Consider the following 27,441-nt stretch of genomic DNA (forward strand, 5'->3'; position numbering starts at 1 on the left):
TAGAGTACAAATCATATTAAAGGTTCGAAGATGTTCGTTTGGATCTTCTTTTGGCGTACCACTATATTGGCATTGATTAGTTACCATGTGTAGGATTTGTCCTTTGATTTCATAATCTGGCGCATTAATGTCTGGCTTAATAATGGCGTGACCTTGGCCAGTGCGTGTAGATCTCATTCGGTCTTCCATACTTAGAGGTTCCGTTATTTTTATATTTGAATTTGTTGAATACGAATCACTAGAAGATTCTAATTTAACGATTTGTGGTTCAGGAGGAATGATTATTGGTTCAGGATCTTGGAATTGTCCTTGAATATCCTCCAGGTTCTCAATTGTGAAGTCGGGTTCAAAAAATGGATTATCAGAAATTTGAATTGGAGTACTTGTTCGACTAGATGGTGATTCTAAAGAAAAATCAACAGCGGCAATATTGGCTAGATGTCTTGATCGAGTTACAGGTGGTGAACGTATGAAAGGTGGTGAACGTTTTGCTCGGTGCATTCACTGAATATCCTATTAGTTATAAAGATAAAAATTATATAAGTTATCAAATCAATAGACTTTTCTGATTTTGCCCACGTTTCGAATAGCCAATAGATGCAGCAGGTAGCCAGGTCCCTTTAAATCGGAAGCCCACAACTCGCCACTAACAAATCCAACTATTACTACGAACCAGAAAATTTTGGATGTCTATCAATTTAACCGCTTAAAATAATTTTTCGTCAAAATTTTGAAATAAAAATCTATGTCCTAAAAACTAGAGCGTAGAAATGAAAAAGAAAAAGCGCGTCGAAAAATGTCGAAAAACAAAAATATGAAAGAAAAACGTCGAAACTTAAAAGTCTAAAAACTAAATCTAAAAAGTGCACCTAAAGGTATTAAAACTTAAATGCAATTCTATATCCAAAACGGCAATAACTTAATTAGGTACTAAAATAAATAAACGGCGTCGCAAAATTCTAAAGCGCCTAAATCTTAATTCTAAAGCAAAAGCACTTAAGGGGTTTTACGGAAAAACTAAAAATCTAGAAATATAAATATAACTATGGCAAAAACTAACTTAAAACTAATTACGAACGATAAATATTACGAAATAAACGATAAAAATATAAATTATAACTAAAATGACAAAATACAAATTTTATAAAAATATTATTTTTATATTATTTATATAAAAGGATTAATAGAAATATGTAAATAATAATAATTAAAACTTAAAATACAAATTATATTAAAACTATATAATAATTAAATTAAACCCTAATCAATAAATAATAAAAAAAAATAAAACCCTAATGCAATTAATGCGTACTAGGTTGCAGTCTGGGCAGGCTCCGCGACTGCGGTGTTCTATTCCTGAGGAGCTCCGCGACTGCGGAGTTTAATAGTAATGGGTTCCGGGTTGGGCTTAAATCAGGTCCGGCCCAATAGTTTAATTAAATATTTGTTTGGGCTTCGAATTTAAATCCGGCCTATTTCAGTTTTTTTTATGATAGAAAATATATATAATAAAAATAAACTTATATTTTTTTAAACAAAATAAAAATACTTTTTATAGAAAAATCTTAAAAATATAAATTTTTTTTAATTTTATATTTTTATTATATAATAATTATATTATTAATAAAAATTAAAAATATAGCGTTTCAGCGTCCCCGGCAGCGGCGCTAAAAATATTTGATGTGTGCGAGGTAGTATACGAAATAGTTATATTTTTATTGCGAAATACTATTAAATACGATACAATTTTACACAAGTTATTTATTTATTTATAGTGTGGATATACCTAAACCTTGCTACAACACTTATAGGCAGTGTACCTAATCGTACAGTAGTGTAGTTTTTAGTAAGTCCGGTTCGTTCCGCAGGGAGCTATCCAAGTTTAACGCTATATTTTTTAAAAACTATATTTGTATATATATATATATATATAAGTAGTATTATTATTATAAAAAGGGGGTTTTTACCGTTTAATGACCGATTTGTCTATTTTATGTCTTAAGTCACAATTAAAACCTAATGTAAAATATTAAAAATAAATATAACATAATTTAAAGCGTAAAGTAAATGACGATAATAAAATTGCGATAATTAAAAGTGCGATAAATAAAATGATGATAAATAAAATTGCGATAATTAAAAAGTACGATAATTAAAAGTGCAATGAGATATAAAATAAAGGAATTATGCTTATTTAAACTTCCGTAATCATGATGTTTGACGTGTTGATTTTAATTTATTACCATGGGTTAATTGTCCTTTGTCCTGGATTATTCGATATGTCCATACGGTTTTGTCCATAATAGTCCATCAGTCATAATTATAATGTGCGAGAGTCTTCGTCAAATTATCCTTATACCCGAAGTCAAATATTTCAACTAATTGGGGATTCGAACTGTAACAAGGTCTTAATACTTTGTTTAATGAATACACCAGGTTATCGACCGCGTGTAATCCAAGGTTTTAATACTTTGTTAACAATTACACCAATTACCCTTGTATGTAATCCACCCCTGTTTCAACGAGTCCATTAACTATTAATCCATTCCCGTGTCCGGTAAAATGAACAATAATTCGTAATTATAAATATCCCGCCCACCATACCCGATTAAGCGTATGTGGTTATATATAGATACGTCGAATTATAACCTTTAATATTAAATTAACGAGGTATCGTTTAGTTAATATAAAACCCATTAATAGCCCATAGTCTAATTTCCACAAGTGTCGTTCTTTTGTCCAAACCCCAATTATGGTACAAAGCCCAATTACCCAATCTTAATATTTAGCCCAACATCACGATTACTTCAGCTTAAATAAGCATAATAATAACTTAACTACGAGACATTAATTTAAAAAGGTTAAACATAACTTATAATGAGTATTAATAGTGTAGCGTTACACAGACAGAGTTTCGACTTACAAACTTAAAACATTCGCCACTATAATCTTATTATTATTAAACTTAAATTAAAATTAAAATTAAAATTATATATATATATATATATATATATATATATATATATATATATATATATTTACGTATATAGAAAAGAAAGAAAAAGGTGTAAGAAAATCGATCAGAATGCGCGGCCTTTTATAGGCCCACTTTGAACTGTACAGCTCCGCGAGTGCGGAGGTTTTGTGCTTCACAGCTCCGCGAGGACGGAGCTTCGGATTCCAGCTCACCAAATGAATTAAACGTGGGCTGCTTTGATTAAAATAATATATAATATATATATAATTAATTATATATAATATTATATTCTTGTGCATAGTTGACTTGTAATTTTAGCTCCGTTGAGTCGCACGTTGATAGTTGGTTCATGTCTCGGTTCTGGATTTTTGAATGCCTTTTCGTATAATTTAATATCTTGTACTTTGCGTTTTGCAGCTTGTACTCTTGTAATTTCTAGACGTTTCTCATCAATAATTTGAACCACTTGGATTGTACTTTGTACTTTTTAGCTTTTTGGTCGTTTGCCTCTTCAAATCGTCGTTTTCTTCTTTTGTCTTCGCACTTATTTATTTAAACGATTATTACATAAAAATAGAACAATAGTAACTAAAATCTTTACATATTGGAAGGATATTGATACTAAATATATGTTCCTTTTTAGCAGTATCAAGTATACAAAATAAATACATTTAACTAAGTTACTAATGAAACACCTAATCTACTAAGATAACATTTATAATATATAAATCTAATATATAAAAATTTGCTCGATTACCATTACATGTGTTAATATACATAACTGAATATAGGTTCGTGAATCCGAGGCCAACCTTGCATTGTTCAGTATCATCGTATGAATATTTTTACTACAAAATATTGTAGGGTGAGTTTCATTTGTGTATCACCCCAGCTTAACATGACCACAATATTGTCGCTTTGCCAGCAGGCGCACGGCTTTTTCTTGGCGACCACACACGAGAAGCACTTTCCCAGGAGGTCACCCATCCCGGTAGTGCTCTCGCCCGAGCACGCTTAACCACAACGTACTCGCACTTCTACTCAGCCTGTGATCCCAAAACGCGTTGTGTCATTTAAGCGTGAGTATTACATTATAATCCCATGATCACTCATGTCCGTGGGAGATGTGGGATTTGCCTAGGGTGTTACATTCACCCCCCCTCAGGGACTCATCGTCCTCGATGAGGTTTGCCCCACCACCCCCAACAACACATGAGTGGCTCTGATACCATTATGTAACACCCCAGCTTAACATGACCACAATATTGTCCGCTTTTCCAGCAGGCGCACGGCTTTTTCTTGGCGACCACACACGAGAAGCACTTTCCCAGGAGGTCACCCATCCCGGTAGTGCTCTCGCCCGAGCACGCTTAACCACAACGCACTCGCACTTCTACTCAGCCTGTGATCCCAAAACGCGTTGTGTCATTTAAGCGTGAGTATTACATTATAATCCCATGATCACTCATGTCCGTGGGAGATGTGGGATTTGCCTAGGGTGTTACAATTTGCTCCCTTTTTAAATGCTTTTGCAATATATATTTTTGGAACTGAGAATACATGCGCTGCTTTTATAACTGTTTTACAAAATAGACACAAATAAATGAAACTACATTCTATGGCTGGATTATTAATCCGAATTTGACCCTTTTTAGTCTGGTAATCTAAGAATTAGGGAACAGACACCCCTAATTGACGCGAATCCTAAAGATAGATCTATCGAGCCCAACAAGCCCCATCTAAAGTACCTGATGCTTTAGTACTTCGAATTTATCATGTCCGAAGGGAGTCCCGTAATGATAGGGGATATTCTATATGCATCTTGTTAAGGTCGATTACCAGGTGTTCACCATATGAATGATTTTTGTCTCTATGCATGGGACGTATATTTATGAGAACTGGAAATGAAAATCTTGTGGTCTATTAAAATGATGAAAATGATCGTTTATGATAAACTAATGAACTCACCAACCTTTTGGTTGACACTTTAAAGCATGTTTATTCTCAGGTATGAAAGAAATCTTCCGCAGTGCATTAGCTCATTCTAGAGATATTACTTGGAGTCATTCATGACATATTTCAAAAGACGTTGCATTCGAGTCGTTGAGTTTATCAAGATTATTATTAAGTCATTGATAGTTTGATATATTATGAAATGGAATGCATGCCTGTCAACTTTCGATGTAATGAAAGTTTGTCTTTTAAAAACGAATGCAATGTTTGTAAAATGTATCATATAGAGGTCAAGTACCTCGCGATGAAATCAACTATTGTGAATCGTTTATAATCGATATGGACTTCGTTCAGATGGATTAGGACGGGTCATGAAAGTCCAGATGGATTAGGACGGGTCCTTTCAGTTGGTATCAGAGCGGTGGTCTTAGCGAACCAGGTCTTGCATTAGTGTGTCTAACTGATAGTTGTTTAGATGCATTAGTGGGTCTAGACTTCGACCGTGTCTGCATGTCAAAAGTTTTGCCTATCATTTAGTGTCAAAAATTATTTGCTTATCATCCTTAAAGTCTAGACACGTCTTACTGCCTCTATTGCATAGACAGCGTATAGATAAATTCATATCTTAGCGTATCTGTTATTGTTACCTTTATCTGACAGCTTCCGTAGATTCCTCCGTAACTTATGGGATTTTAGTATTATATATGCATATGTAAATTATGTATTGCAGGGTACTAATCTACATCATATAATCTATTTCTTATCGAAAATCCTCCATCTAATCGTACGAGATGAATCCCTCAACCAGTTCGAATTCCTCGGATTCCGACAGCTATTCCGATATGGAGTCTCACCTAAGCTTCGAAAGCAGTGTCACCAGAATGAATCAACCAATCATCCATCCCCAATTCATCTGATGGGTTCGTAGCCTACTGAATCATTGGAGACAAAAAGAAGGTAATCCTTTCCATCAACCAAATTCACCTCTTGGCGAAGAACCTGAAGCACTTACCGACGAACCTATCCGAAACACCATTTTTAGCCTCATTTCTAGAGTAGCTCGACACGATTATATTCTATCTACAATTCTAGATCTTATTCATCCACTCGTCCGAACCGACAATCATCCCGGTGTAATAGAAGAAGTCAACGAGCTTCGCGCTCGAGTAATAAATTTGGAGAATATGGATCAAAATTTACCAGCTTCAGCAACATCACCGGCACCAACAGTACCATCAATAACAACACCAGTACCATCAACAATCCATGCCTCAACATCTCATTCTGTACCTCGAGTATAATCATCGTTCTATGTATCGTTCTACATCAATTATCTTCGTTCTTCATGGTGATTATGTAATCTCTAATATTTTAGAGATTATGTATTCTAACTTTGACGGTAAACCAAATGAGTTTAATATTATATTAACTCATTAAAACCATGATTACATCTTAAGAAAATATATATGTATATATGTTTTCATAAAGATTGTAATTGAAAATTCTTTTGTACAAACTGTTAATGGTGAAAATATTTTAACGGGTAGGTAATACCCAAGAAATATTTAGATTTCACATTAATAAGTTACACTGTACATTTTTCAAGTTAGATTCAACAGTCATTTACTATCCTACTTACATCCACAGATATACGAATCCGTTCACCACAGAATAACCATTTTCATTCAATTTCATATTTGGATTTTGAATTATCAGAATCCAACAAGTGGCATAATGAAGAAAACATTTGATAAAATAAAATTTGTTAGAAACAAACAAATTAACTATGAGAAATTCTGTTAAGAATCTACGCTAACAAAATCCTAGCTAACTGTTCCTAGCTAACTGTTAATTCCTTATTACATTTATTTATCGCAATTTAATAATCGCAATTTTAATTCTCGCAATTTTATTTATCGTCATTTAATTTCTGTTATTTATTTTACGCACTTTAAATATTGGGACACGTATACAAGGTTTTGACATATCATAACGACGCATCTATATATATTATTTGGAATAACCATAGACACTCTATATGCAGTAATGATCGAGTTAGCTATACAGGATTGAGGTTAATTCTACAATAATATATACTTTGAGTTGTGATCGAGTCTGAGACATGTATATAATGGATCACGATACGTATTAATTAATTCAAATATTATATATATGAATTATTGAACTGCTAACTGTGGACTATCAACTGTGGACTGCCAACATTGGACAATTAAAATGAATTAAAATATTGATTATAACATATGAAACTAAACAATTCTTCAAGTTTGCCACTTGATTTCATCTTAAACCTCATTTGTATCTTGACAATTACAATCTGCGTTCAAACCTTTCATGATTCTTGGAAACACCTCAATCGAGAGGATGAACCAACCGCACTTCATCTATGGAAGGAAGGATTTATGCATATAGTTATGCACCTGAAAAACTCTCGGAATCTGAGTAAACGTTTAACATGTATCTGTGCTAGCTCCTTTGACATTGTTATTACCGAAAATAATATTGCAATTCTTTTTCAAATTAGCCAATTTTGTCACAGCTCCAGCAAGACTACTTCGACTTTTCATTCGGATTAGCCTCATTAAAACTTTGTTATATAAGTTGCCTTTCGTCATCGTTACCGGAGAACCGTTTATATTCCACCACATTAGCAGTGAACTTAACAGCAACTTCATTACTCATTTGCATAAGTTTCTCCGAAAAATCATTATATCCGTTCATTGAAACCCTATCATGTACTCATCGACATCTTGTAACGATAGTTGCCATACCAAATACCGGGAAGCATTAATCATTAATTCTCAAATTTTGCAGCGTTCCTACGTCAACAGTTATATATCTATATATAGCGCATATCTTCTGGATTGATGAATTTCAATTCGGAATCTCTGAATTCCTGAAAATCACTCTAGCTTACGAATCAGATCTCTGAGTTCTGAGAAAGTTGATGAAGCAGCAAAAACTGAAGACTGTTTAAACAGTCAAGAGTTTGATAATAAATAGCGACATACTGAAAAAGCTCAAAAGTTTTGATACTGAAAAATGATTTGAGCAAACCATGAAGGAGGCTGTGGACAAATCACAAAGACTAAACCTGCCTTCAAAGAATCCAAATGATTCAGTGTCTACTGAAGTCATTAACGAATACCTTGCTCCTGACTCTACACTTTTATGAACAAATCTTCATCATCATCCATCGATATTAGAAATTCTAAGATATTATCGTATCTTTCATTATAAATATCCTCAATATTTCTGAAGATATTTTCATAACTATTCTTATCTGAAATTATTCATTTCTTCATGCTATATGTGTTATATCATAAAAGAAACTATTTTTGTTTCTAAATTATGAAAAATTCGAATTTAAAATATGAATATTTTTGAAGTAATGTTGGGAACTGAAGCATGAGTTAGTATAATATAATGACACTTGATCAACGTGATTATATTACAGTAAGTCATGATGAGTTTCTTATAGAACATAATGATTCACAGACCATACGTCATTATGTGCTATGTTACACGACTCTTACATTTTAACTAATCTCTAAACATATCGAGAACATATCTTCCTGATAGTTCTATCTTTCTCTTGAATTATGGTAATTTAACCAATCAAGATCGTGCTATTTCAATATCTCTTTTAGGACATTAATCATGTTCATTCAAAACTTCATACCTATAAATTCTGGACCATTAATCGCTTGACTTAAAGTCGGGAAGAGAAAACAAAAGGATGGAACTCCAAAATATAAAGGAAACGAAGAGGGCGGATTTATAGTGAAAAATCAGATAGAGCAATCGAGACAGATCATCACATTTAATCAAAAAGGATTTTAATTTCCTTACTTATCGAAGAATCAAATCTTATTACGAAGATTTTTTCTAAATCCCTTGAATTTCGGAAATCATCCGTGACTACGTCACCGGTTAAGACGAATTTACATTTACTCATTTCACTCTTTTGTGATAGCTTCATTCGTACTCTTCGAATAATCGAATTATCTTATTCATATTACTCAACAGTAATAAAACTCTATTTATCAGCTCATATTCGTCAGGAAAACATTATTATTGTTAGCCATGACAATTCCAATCAAATTTCGAGACAAAATTTCTTTAACGGGTAGGTACTATGACGACCCAGAAATTTTTGACCAAATTTAAACTTAATCTTTATATGGTTTCGACACGATAAGTAAAGTCTGATAGGTTGAGTCTCAAAAATTTTGAACTATTTCATAAATTCAATTGACCTTCGACCATTACTGACGATTCACGAACAACTAATTTGTAAATAGATATATATAATTTTATTTGAAATATTATTTGAAATAATATATGATTTAATTATTGGAAATACATATATTAAATAATATCAGTATATTTAATATTATTAATTTAATATATAATATATAGATATGCATATAATTAAATATATATATATATATATATATATATATATATGTCTATATATATATATATATATATATATATATATATATATATATATATATATATATATATATATATATATGTCTATTATAAAATGAAATATTATATATTGTAATTGTTATAATTAATGTTGAAAAATAATAATAATATATAACAATTATTATTTAAAGAGTATATATATATATATATATAAATAAAGTATATAGAATATATATTTTGTGATTTCGAAGTTATTTAATAAACGACGGTAACGCTCAATTATCATTCGATAGATAGTAAACGAGTTAAAAAGGAACTTATGTTATTTTAAAATAAACTGTGATCCAAAAATGGGTTCTATAAAATATAGGCTTAGTAAAAAAATGTATTTAGGAGCTACTTATTAAATTTTAAAACTTTTTATATTTTACTTGGGGCTGTGAGTGAATAATTAATGTAATTTTTTATTTAATAATTGATGATCGAATTTTATACCATAATGACTAAAATAAATAAATATAATTAATGTAAAAATATGGGATTTTTCTGAAGACTTTTTATCCGCCATTGATGATCAACGGAGCACGAATTTCAGTTCGTGAATGAAATAGTAGACGACGGCTAACTTAATCACACATTTTAATTTTATATTATATTATTATTATTATTATATTATTATTTTTATTCAATTTCTGTTTTCTTTCAATTCAATCTATATTACATATCATTGATTGATTTGTGTCTCTAAGTTTGTCACCACTTACTCTATTCTTTTCAATTCACCCGTTTCTTATTTGTTTACTTTATAATAATTCATCAAGTTGATATTATATACATATTGTGTGTGTTATATTGAAACCACTACCTTCACTTTTTCTATATCTCTCGACACAAATCACTCAATTATCATTACCTCTGTCATCAACCATTTTCATTACCACTACTACTAGACAAGGAACACCACCCTACAAACCATTATTTGCTATTCATTACTATGGATATAGAGTTCGATCACCAACATAACCCAAACACCCCTTGATTTTTTACTGCAATTAATCGACAACTACCACCCTTTTAAATACCATCCGGCCACCCATGTTACCACCTTCTTCATCTGCAACTCTTCTTCTTCATCATTCAAACCACCACTCCACCACCGAGATAACCTCCAACTATCACCACTGTACCACTCTCATGAACCTCATAAACCCATCGACAACTCAACACCATTTATATGTTATCACGGTCACTATGCACGAACACCAAGGTCACACCCGGATACAACCACCATCATCACTTGCAAACCCTTCACCACTTTGCAATCACCATGTACAACCTAACAGACACCATCTTCGTCACCATTTTCTTTAAACACCATCGAATTCAATCACCACCGCACACATCTTCATCAACCGACTGTTTTTTTTGTTTCCTGTTTTATATTCGATAAAAACAAATCAAACACCATAAATCATTTAAACCCATTTGTATCTGTTGGAGGGCCGTTTCAAATTTTATTCCTGGTATGGTTCGATTATCACCAAAGTTCCACACATCCATCGATCACCCACAACACCAAACTGCTATACTACAAGGTCTACTTCTACGTTTCTATTTCTGTCGAACAAGACCACCAGGAGGGCTGTTGCGTTTCTTATTCTTCTTCCTGTGTTTGCAGCTGCAATCACACGCACCACCATCTACAAACTGCTCCTGCTTTTTGTTTCGTTTGATCAACAAAAAGAAGAAAAAAATGCCAACTGTTACAGCGTGAATTAATATTCCTATCTGTTTCTGTTTGCAATTATAAAGACAAGAATTATTATGATAATGATATATAAACATAATGATGAAGATGTGAGTGCCTTTAGTGAATTATCTATGTGTAAAGTTCGGTTATATATAAAAAAAATCAAATACCGAAACCCTTTTAGGGTTTGTCCACTTGCTTCGTGATTACCAGGACACCAAGACAAGTTCTAAATCTTAGGCCAATTAATTATCTAAGTAGGCTTATGTAAATCGAGTTACGAAATTCCTGTGGGCCGAATTAAGCATGGGATAAAAATAATGTTGATTCGATGAGTATGATCACAAGAAAGATGGAAACAAAAATATTAGTTATATAAAATTTAAGTCGAGAATTAAATCTAGAAAAGCATGACCAGAAGAGTGGTTTGGAATGTTTGGATCAAGCGGGAGGTCGTGGGTTCGAGTCCGGGCAATGGCATATTTTTTTAGGAACTTGTTTTCTTCAAAGGTTGTATTCTAAATTTATTATTATTATTATTATTATTATTGTCAAGATTATTATGATTATGAACATGTTAATAATATAACATAATTATTTTATGAAGTTAATAAAAGATGATATGGTTAGTATTATGGAAAAAGATTATAATTACATTAACACATGTACGATAAAGATTATGATTATGAATTAGAACTGTAGAGTTTATAATTATAAGTTAGGAAATTAAACATGAAGGATTATTATGACTACTAATATTATTATTAGTATTATCATTATTATTAAAAATATAATTATTTTTAAGATTATCATTTTTAATAAACTATCATTTTTTATTAAAAATATCATTTTTATTATTATTATTATTAGTATTATTAAAATTATCATTTTCATTATTATTATTAAAAACTACTATTATTATTATTATTAATATTATCATTATTATTTATTCATTCTTATTAAAATTATCATTTTCATTAGTAGAATTATCATTAAAAGTATTATTATTATTATTATTATTATTATTATTATTATTATTATTATTTTCAAATCTAATTATTATTATTATTATTATTATTATTATTATCATTATTTTATTATTATTATGATTATTATTTTTACAATATTTATATAAAAATATATATTTATTATACATATCATAAGTATACTAATATTAGATTTTTAATATATTAACTAATATAATTTATATTAATATAATATTTATTAAAGAATATATATCATATAAGTATTTTAACAAATTATAAGGATTAATTATATTATAAATAAGGATATTAATCTATATATATTATAAAATATATAAACTTAGTTGGTTAATATTACAATGTGTTAATATATATATATATATATATATATATATATATATATATATATATATATATATATATATATATATATATATACATACATGATATAGGTTCGTGAATCTGAGGCCAACCCTGCATTGTTCAGTTCCGTCGTATGCATATTTTTACTACAAAATATCGTATAGTGACTTTCATTTGCTCCCTTTTTAAATGCTTTTGCAATATATATTTTTGGAACTGAGAATACATGCGCTATTTTTATAACTATTTTACGAAATAGACACAAGTAATCGAAACTACATTATATGGTTGAATGATCGAAGCCAAATATTGCTTGGTAGCCTAAGAATTAGTAAACCGATCTACTAATTGACGCGAATCCTAAAGATAGATCGATTGGGCCTAACAAACCCCATCCGTTGTAGCGGATGCTTTAGTACTTCGATGTTGTTTTATTATGTCCGATGGATGTCCCGGAATGATAGGGGATATTCTTATATGCATCTTGTTAATGTCGGTTACCAGGTGTTCAATCCATATGAATGATTTTTGTCTCTATGCATGGGACGTATATTTGTGAGAAATGAAAATGAAAATCTTGTGGTCTATTAAAATGATGGAAATGAATGTTTATAATAAACTAATGAACTCACCAACCTTTTGGTTGACACTTGAAAGCATGTTTATTCTCAGGTATGAAAGAAATCTTCCGCTGTGCATTTGCTCATTTTAGAGATATTACTTGGAGTCATTCATGACGTATTTCAAAAGACGTTGCATTCGAGTCGTTGAGTTATCAAGATTATTATTAAGTCAATTAGAGTGGGATGAATTATGAAGTGGTATGCATGTTGTCAACTTTCGATGTAATGAAAGTTTGTCTTTTAAAAACGAATGCAATGTTTGTAAAATGCATCATATAGAGGTCAAGTACCCCGCGATGTAACCAAATGTAATGTATTCGTCCAGATGGATTAGGACGGGTCCTTTCATTAATTGTCCTTTGTCCTAGTTTATTTGATACGTCCATCTGGTTTTTGTCCATAATAGTCCATCGATTATAAATATAAAGTGCGAGTGTCCTCGTCAAATTACCCTTATACCCGAAGTCAAATATTCCAACTAATTGGGGACTTAAACAGTAATAAGGTCTTAATACTTTGTTAATGATCACACCAGGTTATCGACTGTGTGTAATCCAAGGTTTTAATACTTTATTAACAATTACATCAATTTTTCTTGTATGTAATTCACCCCTGTTTTAATGAGTCCATTGACTATTAATCCATCCCCGTGTCCAGTCAAATGAACGATTATTAGTATTTATAAATATCCCACCCATCATATCTGATCGAGTGTATGTGGTTATTTATAGATACGTTAAATTGTAAATCTCTATATTAAATTAACGAACTATCATTCAATTAAACAAATATAAAGCCCATTAATAGCCCATAGTCCAATTTCCACAAGTGTTGGTCTTTTGTCCAAACCCCAATTATGGTCCAAAGCCCAATAACTCTATCTTAATATTTAGTCCAACATCAAGATTACTTCGGCTTAAATAAACATAATAATAACTTAGCTACGAGACTTTAATTTAAAAAGGTTGAACATAACTTACAATGAGTATTAATCACGTAGTGTTACACGGACAGAATTTCGACTTACAAACTTAAAACATTCGCTACTATAACCTTATTATTATTAACTTAATTAAAATTATAATTAAAATATAAATATAAATATATATATACGAGAGAGAGTAAGATCAGTGATTGATTAAGTGTAATTAAAACGTCCGAAATACGCTGCTATTTATAGATGTGGCCAGGTACGGGGTGCCATGCGATCGCATGGGAATAAGTCACCCAGGCCATGCGATCGCATGGCCTGCTTTTCCAGCTCCAAATGCTTCCAAAACGTGGGCTACTCTGATTTATTTAATATATAATATAATATATATAATTTTATATAATTATATATATATTATATTATATTCTTGTGCAATGTTGACTTGTAATTTTAGGTCCATTGCGTCGCGCGTTGATAGTTGGTTCATGTCTCGGTTCCGGATTTTCGAACTTCCTTTCGTACGCTTAGATATCTTGTACTTTGCGTTTCACGGCTTGTACTCTTGTAATTTTTAGATGTTTCTCATCAATAAGTTGAACCACTTGGATTGTACTTTGTACTTTTTAGCGTTTTGGTCATTTGCGTCTTCAAATCATCGAATCTGTCTTTTGTCTTCACCTTTTATTATTTAAACGATAATCACTTGGAAATAGAACAATTGCAACTAAAAGCTTGTCTTTCTTGAAGGATAATGCTATGAAATATATGTTCGTTTTTAGCATTATCATGGTCTGTTGAAATAAAATGTAGCTCCACATCTTCTTTCTGAACATGATCCCTTATGAAATGATATCGAACGTAAATGTGCTTTGTTCTAGAGTGCATCACAGGATTATTGGTAATAGCAATAGCACTTGTGTTGTCACAGTAGATTGGAGTTTTTGTAACATAAATACCATAGTCCTTCAGCTGGCTTTGCATCTATAGTACTTGATCAGTACAACTACCAGCAGAAACATATTCTACCTCAGCAGTAGATGTGGACATAGTATTTGCTTTTTGCTCGTCCAGCTGACTAGCCTACCACCCAGTAACTGGCAACCACCAGTAGTACTTTTCATGTCTATTTTACACCCTGCAAAGGCAGCATCTGAATACCCAATTAGCTCAAAATCCTGGTCTTTGGGATACCAAAGACCACATTTAGCAGTACCTTTCAGATACCTAAATATCCTTTTTACTGCTAGCAAGTGTGACTCTTTAGGATCAGCTTGATATCTGGCACAGAGACATGTGGCAAACATAATATCTGGTCTGCTGGCTGTAAGATAAAGTAGGGATCCAATCATACCTCTATATTCAGTGATATTGACTGGTTCACCATTGGGATCAGCATCTATTTTAATAGATGCTGCCATTGGGGTCCCTATATCTTTTAAACAGGTCAGACCAAATTTCTTTAACATATCTCTGATATATTTATCTTGACTTATAAAAATTCCATCATCAAGTTGTTTAAATTGCAATCCTAAAAAGTATTGCAAATCTCTTTGTAAGCTCATTTCATATGTCTTTGACATAAGTTTTGAAAAATCTTAACAATGTTTCTCATTTTTAGATCCATAAATAATATCATCCACATATATCTGTACCGGCAAGAAATCACCATATATCTCTTTTGAGAATAGAGTGGTATCAATTGTTCCAACTTTAAAACCTATACCAGTGAGATACACATGAAGTGTCTCATACCATGCTCTTGGTGCCTGTTTTAGGCCATATAGAGCTTTGTCTAACTTGTAGACATGGTCTGGATATTTACTGCTTACAAAATCAGGAGGCTGTTTGACATAGACTTCTTCTTGCAGCTTTCCATTTAGAAACGCAGACTTAACATCCATCTGGAATACCCTAAAGTTCATCTTAGCAGCATATGCCAAAAACAATCTAATAGCTTCCATCCTAGCCACTGGTGCATATGTCTCTCCATAATCTAATCCTTCTTCCTGTTTGAAGCCCTGATCTACCAATCTAGCTTTGTTTCTAATTACAATCCCATCTTCATCCATCTTGTTCTTGAAAACCCACTTAGTACCAATGATCTTTTTAGTTTCATCATCAGGTTGAGGTATCAAAGTCCAAACCTTATTCCTATCAAACTGGGAGATCTCTTCTTGCATAGCTCCTGCCCAGCTAGGATCTTTGATTGCTTCTTCAGGACATGTAGGTTCAATGGTAGATACAAAATTTACATGCATACAGAAATTGATGGTTGCATGTGTTCTTGTTTTAACACCACTTGCCAGATTACCAATAACTTGTTCAATTGGATGCTCCTTTGTCCATCTTGTGTTATGAACAGGTGAGCTTGTTGTGGAACACAACATCTTGATCATCAGCTGGCTCAGAGAAATGAGCAGCAGTGGGAGACAGCTGTTCATTATGAGTGTAACCAGTACCAGCTTGAGATCCTTCAGAGCCAGTAGACCTATGCTCAAGTTGTAACACTTCTGTAGAGCCAGTAGGTCCACCTGGTTTAGACACAGATGAAACAGAGTGTTCCATCTCATCATCAGAGAACCCAGCAATATGGATTGGTGAGGGATTTGCTGCTGGTTCTTCTTCATCATCAAGAGCTTGCTGAGTTGGCTCTTCATACAGTAACTCCTCATCTTCTTGACCAGAAGATGAAGTAGGGACAGTTTCATCAAATGTAACATTAATGGATTCTTCAAAACAGCCCCTTCTTTTATTGAAAACCCTGTATGCCTTTGACATGTTGGAATATCCTAAAAATATACCTTCATCAGCCTTAGCATCAAACTTGCCTAGCTGATCCTTATTGTTTAGAATGAAACAGGGAGTGCCAAATACATGAAGAAATGAAATTGAGGGTCTTCTGCCTTTGAGAACTTCATAAGCAATTTTCTGATGTCTTTTCACTATTAAAGATCTATTCTGGGTAAAACATGCAGTGTTCACAGCTTCTGCCCAATATGAATTTTTCAGCCCAGACTCAGCCAACATAGATCTTGCTGCTTCAATGAGAGTTCTGTTTCTTCTTTCTGCAACACCATTCTGTTGAGGTGTTCTCACAGCAGAAAAGTTCTGTGAAATACCTTTGTTAGCACAAAATTCTTCCAAAGTATCATTTCTGAATTTTGTACCATGATCACTTCTAAGCTGCTTCACCAGTTGCCCATTCAGTAGTTCCATTCTTTTGATAAAATTGATGATTTTATCAGCAGCTTCACTCTTTTGCTTCAAAAAGAATACCCAAGTGTATCTGGAATATTCATCAACAATCATGAGTGTATACTTCTTTCCACTACAACTGGTTATATTAACAGGACCAAAGAGATCCATATGAAGTAGGTGAAATGGTTTCTCAACAGATGAAATCTGCTTTGACTTGAATGAGGCATGGTGATGCTTCCCTTTTTCACAACCAGAACACAATCTGTCCTTCACATAAGACATTGTGGGTAGCCCAGACACCAAACTTTTACTAGATAACTTATGAATATCTTTGAAGTTGAGATGTGAGAGTCTCTTGTGCCATAACCACTTAAGGTTGTCTGCTGCCTTTGAATAAAAACAAGCATCAGTTGTTGTGACTGCTGTGTTCATGTCAATTTGATACATGTTCTCATGTCTTTTTGCTGTCAATAGTGGCTTCCCTGTCTTATCAAAAATAGTGCCAATCTTCCTTCTGAACTGGACTATCTTACTTTTGCTTGTTAGTTGGCTTATGTTGAGTAGATTATGTTTAAGCCTAGCGACATATGCTACATTTGAAAATGTAACATTCCCATTTGTTAAAGTACCAAAACCCTTTGTGTAACCCAACGAATTATCTTCATATGATACAATTGGACCATCCTTTTCTTGATAGTCCATTAGCAGGGACTTACATCCATTCATATGTCTCGAACAACCACTATCGAGATACCAGATTTGCTTGTTTTGAATGCCATGCACAGTAGCTAAGAGATTAGTTCTTTTTGGGAACCCATCCAAGGATGGGTTCTGAAAGGGTCATCTTTGATGATCTCTTCCTATCTGCTGGTTTGCTTGAAGAGGCAGCAGTAGATGAGGTTAGGGTTAGAGTACACCGATTGGCTAAGTGAAACTTGCTACCACACTTGTAGCATTTTCTCACATTTGGTATCGGTGACTGGTCATACACTGAGTAAATGGGTGCAGTAAGATCGGGCCTACTTTCAGATATGGCAGCTATGAGCTGGTCAAGCTTGACAGTCATTATCTCAGTGATAGATGACTCAGCACATGATTTCATAATTTGGTTCACTTTAGCCTTTCCCTTAAGAGCAGCTTTCTTTTTGGAACCAGTACCATAATCATGGTATACTGCTTTGCCTTTGTTGTTCGACGAGCCAGTGTAGGAAGTTACTGACCCGTCAGCTGATGCCGGACGATTCGTGTGAATCTTGATTGCTGCCTTTGACTTGCCAGTATTGCGTTTTGCTGGCTTGTCAGCAGCTACTGGTTGACCAGTACAATTTTCATCAGTTGGCTTAGCATTGGTGGAATTTGAACATGAAGGGGAATCAATTATTTTTGACTTTCTTTGTTTGTTTTCAGTGATTTCCCTTTTAATCCGTCTTTCCTTTGGAGTCATGTAGTAAATGCTTGAGGGATCAGTAGTTTCATCAATTGAAGTACTGGTTTCCTTGGCTTTTACTTCATCCTCCAAGATTTCTTTCATGGACGGTGGTGGGGTCTCTGAAGGTCTGACAAACTTATTTGTTAAGACCTTTTTACCCTTAACTATCTTGGCAAAAGTATTTGGCAAGACAGCTTCAGGATCAGTTTCGAGAATGGGGTCCATGTAAGTAACTTCTGCAATAGCAGCAGCAGCATAGTCACCAGCAAAGAATGCTTCAACTTGGGCAGGCACCTGCTCATTCACACATTTTGCTGTGCGTTGAGAAGATGTACACTAGGAACCAACAATCTTTTTGAGAATGTTTAGCTGGTTCTTGACCTCTGCTGCCTCAACGTGAAGAGACTTTAAAGCAAAATTTTGTTTTTCAAGTTTTGAAATTTCATCCTTCAAGATCTTAATTTCATCAGTTTTGCTTTTTAAGTTTATCATTTAAAGATTTGTTATCATTTTTCAAAACTTCTTCACGTTTACTGCCTCTACATAAATCAACTCTTAGGTAGTCAAACATTTCAGCTTTTTCATCATCAGTATAAGTTCGAAAATTATCAACCTTATACAGCATTTCAGATTTCCATTGAGGTGAATCCTTTTTCCGATCAGCTTCCCTCATATCAGCCACAAACGTACTACCATTATCATCCTCATCAGACTCCTCGACCTCCTTGGCCATCAAACACAGCTTTTTATCAGAAGCATAACCAGCATCATCATCATCAGTATCACTGTCAGAAGATGAAGAAGAGCTGGTTTCATCTCAATCATGATGCTCAGCAACTAGTACCTTTTCTGGCTTCTTTCCCTTCTTATCAGCCTTTGCACTTTCCTTCATCTGAGCCTTCATAGCTTTGTACTTGTTCTTGTACTTATCAGCTTTTGAGAAGGAGTCAGCATGTGATATTGAAGGTTTCCTGGACATGCATTTAGCAGCAAAATGTCCAACCTTCTCACAATTGTAACACTCAGATTTAGGACCCTTGACTGATTTGCTACTATACCTAGCACTTGGTTTCTTACTCCCTTTATATGACTTGCTGGTTCTATTACGATTAAACATTTTGAACTGCCTAGCCAGCAAAGCCATACCTTCAGCAAAACCTTCCACATCATCTTCATCATCACTGCTTTTTTAAGACCCAGTACCACTATCCACATCATCTTCAGCCGACTCTTTTTTTGCTGTCAACTTTTGAACCAGTAAAGCCTTTTGAGCTTTCTTTTTAGCAGCAGCCATAAGAGCAGTATCATCTGTTTTAGAATATTTTGAAGTGGTGGGGGCAGACTTAAAATTTTCTTTCAAGTTTAGTTCAAGTTTAGCTTCTGCCTTCTCATGGTTCTAAAGTGTACCATAGAGGGAAGACATGTTAAAGTTCTTTAAAGTCTGGGTGGTTCTTAGAGAGTCAGTCACTGGTTTCCATTTGGCAGACAATGAGTCAATGAATTTGTTTACTTGTTCAAAATCAGTATATGTGATTTTCAAAGTAAGCAGGGTAGCAACTAAGGAGTTAAACCTAATGAAGGTTTGCTTAAGGGTCTCATTCTTATAGGCAAAGAACATTTCATACTCTTTTTTCAAAGCAATAATCTTGTTCTGCCTAACCTCATCCATGCCTTCATAAGTAACATCCAGATAGTCTAACATAAGCTTAGCATTCAGTTTTCCCTTAATCAGTTTGAACAGGTGATTAGGTAAAGTTATAGCTAACAGAGTTCTGATCTTAGGGTCAAGTCCAACACGACGTTTGTCCTCAGCATCCCATTCAGATACAGGGAGAACAACCTCTCTGCTTGGGACAGCAGGAGCATCTGCAGTAGCTGAAACACTTGCAATGGTTTCAGTTGGGACATATGGACCATCTGTTGCAATACCAGGCATGAGTGGATCAATAGACTCAAGATGAATCATGAACCTTGCCTTCCAAGTTTCATACTCCTCTTCATCAAACTTGGGTGGTCTATTGGATGAGCCATTTTCAAGGTAAGCTGTATTTGAATATGCAGCCATATTAGAATTCAGATCCAAGATATTAAATTATCAAGACTGAAGCTCTGATACCAGTTGTTGGTCCCTTGATTAACAACAGGAGTATTGTAGGGGGTGAATACAATTTCTTTTAATTAACTAACCAATTAAACACAGTTTAGTATTCAAGCATGTAATTTAAATAGAGTCAAAGGTAATTTTTCAACTATTATTCTTTATTGATTAAATCACAAAGAATTACAACTATCCTTGGCGGAATGATAGTTGGTTGATACAGATTTACCTAAGTATAGCTATGAGGATAAACTTAAAGCTATTACACGTTTTGGACTCTAAATAACAAAACTCACACCGCTAGTTGTTACAATAGTGGATACAACAATTTATAGTAGTCCTATTAACCGTGTAATGGTTCTATTGTTCACTGGTACATAGGATGTCTGTACTTGTGGGGACACCTGCATCAGAGAGCGTGCTCTCCTCTTTCCTCTTTGGTAGCTATTTGCAGGAACACCCCAATTTGGTTTGGCACCACTATTCGTTTAAACAAATAGAATGTTGTGTTCCCTAGGCATCGACAAAGTATAGCACATGTCTGCACATGCGTTAGACTTCTGCATTCCCACGTGGTCTTGTAAGGTCACTTGTCAGCCGCCGACGCGTGTCCTTTCCTGTTCAACTTTGTCTTTGACTTCTGTTGAATAGTACAATTAATGTAGACCACTCAGGAAACCACCATGCTTGTAATGGAGCATGATTGTCTTGTGTTGTATGCTGCTTACCAGGTTTACTGGTTCTTCTTATGCTGAGTCACTTGATAATCTTGAATTGCTGGGTACTCATCATGTGCTGATTCGAAGAATACACTCTACCTTGTGCTGGTAGACTAGGCAACATACTGAACACTTGACACAGCAATATTTGTTGTCTATACATAAACAAACTTGTGCTGGCTGCACATAACATTTTAGTGCAAATAAATTACAGTTTTGTCATAATTAAATCCTTAATTATTTTGGGGACTCAACAATTACATTTGGGTTTATCATGTAAAACATTTTCGTTTTCGCTGCAATTAAACTATTGATTTTATTAAACGTCTCATTTAGAGTCGTTCTCGTTTATATTCTTGTGTGATGAGATTGAAATGTCATATTTACCCCCGGACCTATTTGGGGGTATGACATATAACCTTTATATAACGTTTTCATCAAGGAATTAAACATTCAGGAACTATTTAATTTGAATTAACCCAAATAACAACATTTGATTCGAAGCATGGAATATACACATTTAATCTGAAACACAAATACAAATAAAAATCCTAAAATAGACATATTTATGTGAAATCAAGGATTTTGAATCATGAATACTTACATTGTTCATTAATAAATTGTCGTTGAAATTGATGTTGAATATGAATTGAATGTCGATTATTCATTATCTTAAAGAGAGTATAATATTGTTTGTGATGAAGAATATGTGTGATTGTGAAGAATTTGAAAGAAATTTGTAAGTTGTAACTGATACGCGTTTTGTAGCTTTTAGTTAGGTGCTTTAATCAGTTTTCGTATAAAATATTATACCGTAAAAAAAGATGTCGTATGATACTATTTATTTTCTTTCCATATTAATAGGGGTGTTTTTTTTTTTTTTGCATAATAATATTATTTATGACATCATCAACCTGGACTAAATTTTTTAAGAATAAATGAATAGATAGATATAGATAGATTATATTATATTTTATACAACGTTTCAATCAAATATCTGACCTCCTTGGTCAAACGCCATCACAATTACTCCCTATTTCCAAAAATATATATATATATATATATATATAGAAAACCCCAAAGGCCAAAAATACCTTTTCTCTGACTTGCTTTATTTTGTTCTTTCAAAATTTTAGCGGAAAAAAAACGCATAAATACTTCCCCAATTGTAACAACAAGAAGATTCTACAGTAAAGTAAATAATTTCATGCGTGCACCACTGTCCAATTAAAATCTCCTAAAATCTTAAATTTTTTACTTTTTTTATTCCCAATTTTGCAGAACTAGGGTTCCTACCATCCTTTTGTCAGGTCCGTTTTCCAGGTAACCTTGATCGCTAAATTTTATCTTCTGAATTTATTGATTGATTGTTTAATTGATAATTTGATTGATTTACAGCACCAATTAGGCAGGGAAGAAACGAATTTTGACTTTTTGCTGGTGAACATGACGACTAGTCAACCATCAGGTTCTACACGACGTAGTTTTACAGCAAGAAAGAAGACTTCTGAAAATGGAGGACCTACTGATTCTACTCGAAGATCCATTACTTCTTCTCGTCCTATGTACGCTTACAAATCATAGTTTATATTTTCATATGTTATTTATACTTATATTTAATATTTATATATATTTATATCCCTGCTTTTTATATTGGATTGAAGTAATTTAATAATAGTGATTTGTTAAATGCTGCTGCTTAAGTTAGGGTTCTGTTATTATTCTAGCGAGTTATATTAATATTAACGATGAACATAACTTCTGTTTTTTTTTTTTTTTTTTTTTTAACACAGGGGTGTGACAGGAGAACGCACCGTGAAGCGATTGCGTCTCTCAAAAGCCTTAACAGTACCTGAATCTACAACTGTCATTGAAGCCTGTCGTCGAATGGTTGCTCGCAAAGTTGACGCTCTTTTGCTCACAGACTCGAATGCATTACTTTGTGGCATATTGACTGACAGGGTTGTTATATATATTATGATTATGTTCATTATTTAGTATAAAAATAATATCATGTAGTCGCTAACTGGTTTTTGCTGTAATTCAAGGATATTACTACCAGAGTTGTTGCTCGTGAGCTTGATCCCGAGACGACTCTTGTCTCGACAGTGATGACTCGAAACCCCGTTTTTGTAATTTCAGATACTCTTGCAGTTGAAGCCTTACAGAAAATGGTGATAGGTTTGTATTTAATTAGAACACAATGGTCATATTTAGAACAACATAGTGAGTAGCATGCAGAAAGTTTCTATTGCTAACTTGCGTACATATAAATCTCTCATGTAGGAAAGTTTAGACACTTGCCTGTTATAGAAAATGGAGAGGTTGTTGCTATTCTTGATATAGCTAAATGTTTATATGATGCAATCGCTCGTATGGAGAGAGCTGCTGAAAAAGGGAAAGCGATTGCAGCTGCTGTTGAAGGTGTTGAAAAGCATTGGGGGACCTCTGCTTCAGGTTGGGTGACTTTTTTATTTTTATTTTTTTTAGCTTGTGCTATTACATTGATTACATGTTGAAATACATAGAGGGTGTGTTGATGTGCAGTTATAAACTGATTGAATGATATCAAATAAATAATCAGTAATCTTTAGACAATCGGTTGCTCAACTGCTTGACGATTCTGATTATTTAAGTAAATAAGATAGTAAATAGACAGATAAGGACTTCCTTTTATATATTTGAAATATTAGTTTTAAAGTTTAAGTTATCATTTATACTTGTCATCTATCATCACAATTCCTTATTCTTAACAAAGAGAAATGTAATGTAGATGAGAAGTAACTATAAATAGGAGCCAAGTACTTTTACTTTTCCCTTGCATTATAAGTTTAGTTGCAGCTATAATCATAATCACTTGATCTGAAAGCTAAACTTCATTTAGTTGCAGCAGCTAAATATATGTTTCCTATTACACATCCAAACACCCTCATAGCATGTTTTTCTTTAATTTTACGAACTGATTACTCCAGTCTGTCCCCCAATTGTTACATTTTTAAATTGTATGCTATATACCTGTTTTTATATAGGTTCAAACACATTCATTGAAACACTTCGGGATCGACTTTTTAAGCCTTCTTTGTCAACCATTATCTCAGAAAATTCAAAGTAGGTAATACCTTTACTTGATAATTAATCCACTACTTTGTTTGTACTACCTTTCTTGATAACTTGTACCCAGTAATGAGTTACTTATTTTCGTAATTATTTGTCATACAGGCTCGTGACTGTTTCACCATCCGACACAGTGCTAATGGCAGCAAAAACGATAGTGGAGTGTCGCATTAACTCTGCCATTGTAACAGTTGATAACAAACCACGTGGGATTCTAACGTTAGTGTCTAATTTGTACATTAAGTAACTGTATATATCGAATATATGAAGTTTTTAGCTGCTTATATCATAAAAATGTGACTTCATTGTATAATAGCTCAAAGGATATCTTGATGCGAGTTGTAGGACTGGGTCTTTCTCCTGATTCAACCTTGGTGGAAAAGGTAATATACTATTCTTTTTCTTGTATGCAGGATATGGTATTTTTTTCACAATATATACTTTTTTAATGATTATTAAGTTACATTAATTGTTTAGGTGATGACTCCAAATCCTGAATGTGCTTCCATTGATACACCAATAGTTGAAGCTCTACATATGATGCATGATGGAAAGTTTCTACATCTTCCCATTCTTGATAAAGGTAAATGTTACAATTTACATATTATCGATCCTTTTCTCTAACTTTTATGCGCATGTCTAATCAGTAATAATTATTAATCATTATTATTTAATTTTTTTACCATGGACAGTTTATAAATAAAAGTTTTGCATGTTCTATGTAGATGGAAATGTTCTTGCTACTACTGATGTGCTTCACATCGTTCATGCAGCTGTAGCTTCGGTAAGTGAGATTCTCTTTCTAGATTAAGGATGGCAAGATGGATGTGTTAATTGTAATTTGAAGAGAACCTTGTTTAAATATTAATTTAGATTGTTTAAAAGTGATTAGGAGGTTTTATGCACATTAAAAATGACTTTCAACTTTTTTGATGGGTTTGGGTTAAAACCAAAATCCAAATTGACTCGATCGTCAGAATAATCATTGTAGTGGTTTGAACTTTGACGCTGATTTAGTGTCGTTTTCCTGTTCTTGAGGTTGGAAGTACTGCGGGAATTGATAATGATGCTGCAAATTCAATGATGCAAAAGTTTTGGGATTCTGCCATGGCCGCACCTCCAGACGACGATAGTGATGCCAGGAGGTAAAAAACGTTCAATGGTCATATTAAATTATTAATTAAACATACCATGATTCTTAAACTAGTATGAGATTATCAGTTAATCCTAATAAAAGTAATTATAATGATATTGCAGTGAGGGTTCTTTCAAATTGGCTTCTGAGACGGATCTAGGAAGAGCTATTTATCCTTCACCTACACTACCCAATACATTTGGTTTCAAGATTCAAGATCGAAAGGGTCGGATGCATAGATTTATATGTGGTATGTTCTTATTTTATTTCTAATAAAAATACAGAATCTTTTAGTTGATGTAGCGAAGGCTAATTTGCTTGATTTAATGTAGAAACTCATAGTTTGACAGAGCTTATAACTGCAATACTTCAAAGAGTAGGTGGTGAGATTGACCGCAACAACCTTCCTCAGATTTTGGTATTTCTCATTAAAAGTTGACAAAATATCTTCATTTTCCAGTCTATTTAATTAAAAAGCTCACCATTGCTTGTACATGTAGTATGAAGATGAAGACAAAGATATGGTAATACTTGAAACAGATAGCGATCTTGTTGCAGCTGTCGAACATGCAAAATCAGCTGGTTGGAAGGTATGTTTTTGTTCATAATATCTGGTTTATTTAAAACCATAATTTCCAAAATTGACTTTGACCGCTGTTGACCAAGTTTGACTTTGACCGCTGTTGACCAAGTTTGACCAAGTTTCTAAAATTTTAGACTGATTTTTCGAGTAATCCCGAGTTTTGGCTGATTTTTCAAGTATTCCTGAGTTTTTGTCGATGTTGACTGAGTTTGACCCAGTTTAACTGAGTTTGACCATGTTTGACCGGTTACTAGCTGAGTTGCAAAAACCGAGTTCTCGCTGAGTAATTCCGAGTTCTGCAACGCTGATAATTTTTGTGCTTTTAAGATATTAATATGCATGTTAACGGTGAATGTGAACAGGGATTAAAGTTGCAGCTAGATTACTCTGGGATGCCTCGAAATCGAAAAGGTAAATCATCATCATCATCATTATCATCAGTAAAAGGTGGTGGTGGTGGTTTGGAGCATGCACATGCAGATGCATGGGCATCTGCGTACAGTTCCGTTGCAGCCGGAGCTGCATTAGTTGCCGGTTTAGGTGTATTAGCTTTCTTGAGAAGAGCTGGTAACTAACTGACACCAGTTTCATCTTTTATTGTTTATTTCAAGGATACTCGAATATTTGACTCCCAAAATTTGAAAATGGCGAAAAAGTTCATTGGTTGGTTAGTGCTCATTCTTTGGGAACTAAAATAATACACAAAAACAATGATGTATTTGTTTGAGTTTGACAGAGATTACGTGTATTGTATGATAACGGCAGCTCATACTGGGTTTTGCTATAATTAGTTGTTTTCTATCAGCGGGATTGGGTACCGTTGTTATTGTTGTTGTAGCTGTTATTTTGTTTTCGCTTTGCCTACAAAATGTTTTGGCAATTTTACAATTCAATCTACTCAAACTTTGTCATGTAGTTTGGACCAAATTTTGAATCTTTTTTTTTTTTTTTTGCTCTTTCTTGAGCCTACCCATTTTGCAGAAGCATTGGGTCAAGATGGTCAACAACCCATCAAAAGGATTGTAGTGCTGGTTCTAGAAAATAGATCTTTTGATCACATGATTGGGTGGATGAAATAACTAAAAATCCATTAGCCCTTCAATAAATGATGTGGTTCAGAATGCAACCCA

The 27,441-nt window shown here is 33.4% G+C and overlaps 1 protein-coding gene across 2 annotated transcripts; it reads left to right on the top strand.

Moving 5' to 3' along the window:
• The first annotated feature begins 22,557 nt into the window (after positions 1-22,557).
• Positions 22,558-27,200, top strand: LOC139869357 (CBS domain-containing protein CBSCBSPB1-like). 2 transcript variants are annotated; one of them, XM_071857670.1, is made up of 15 exons: positions 22,558-22,802; positions 22,878-23,044; positions 23,273-23,441; positions 23,528-23,660; positions 23,766-23,936; positions 24,509-24,587; positions 24,699-24,812; positions 24,910-24,976; positions 25,071-25,176; positions 25,319-25,377; positions 25,632-25,738; positions 25,851-25,978; positions 26,061-26,146; positions 26,229-26,318; positions 26,674-27,200. In XM_071857670.1, the coding sequence occupies exons 2-15, from the start codon at positions 22,926-22,928 to the stop codon at positions 26,884-26,886; spliced, it is 1,641 nt and encodes a 546-aa protein (XP_071713771.1). In that variant the 5' UTR covers positions 22,558-22,802; positions 22,878-22,925; the 3' UTR covers positions 26,887-27,200. The 2 variants fall into 2 exon arrangements, with proteins under 2 accessions (XP_071713771.1, XP_071713772.1); XM_071857671.1 differs by having other exon boundaries at positions 22,558-22,789.
• The last annotated feature ends 241 nt before the right edge of the window (positions 27,201-27,441 follow it).

The sequence above is a fragment of the Rutidosis leptorrhynchoides genome, chromosome 9 (genome assembly GCF_046630445.1).
Source record: "Rutidosis leptorrhynchoides isolate AG116_Rl617_1_P2 chromosome 9, CSIRO_AGI_Rlap_v1, whole genome shotgun sequence".
NCBI classification, from domain to species: Eukaryota; Viridiplantae; Streptophyta; class Magnoliopsida; order Asterales; family Asteraceae; genus Rutidosis; species Rutidosis leptorrhynchoides.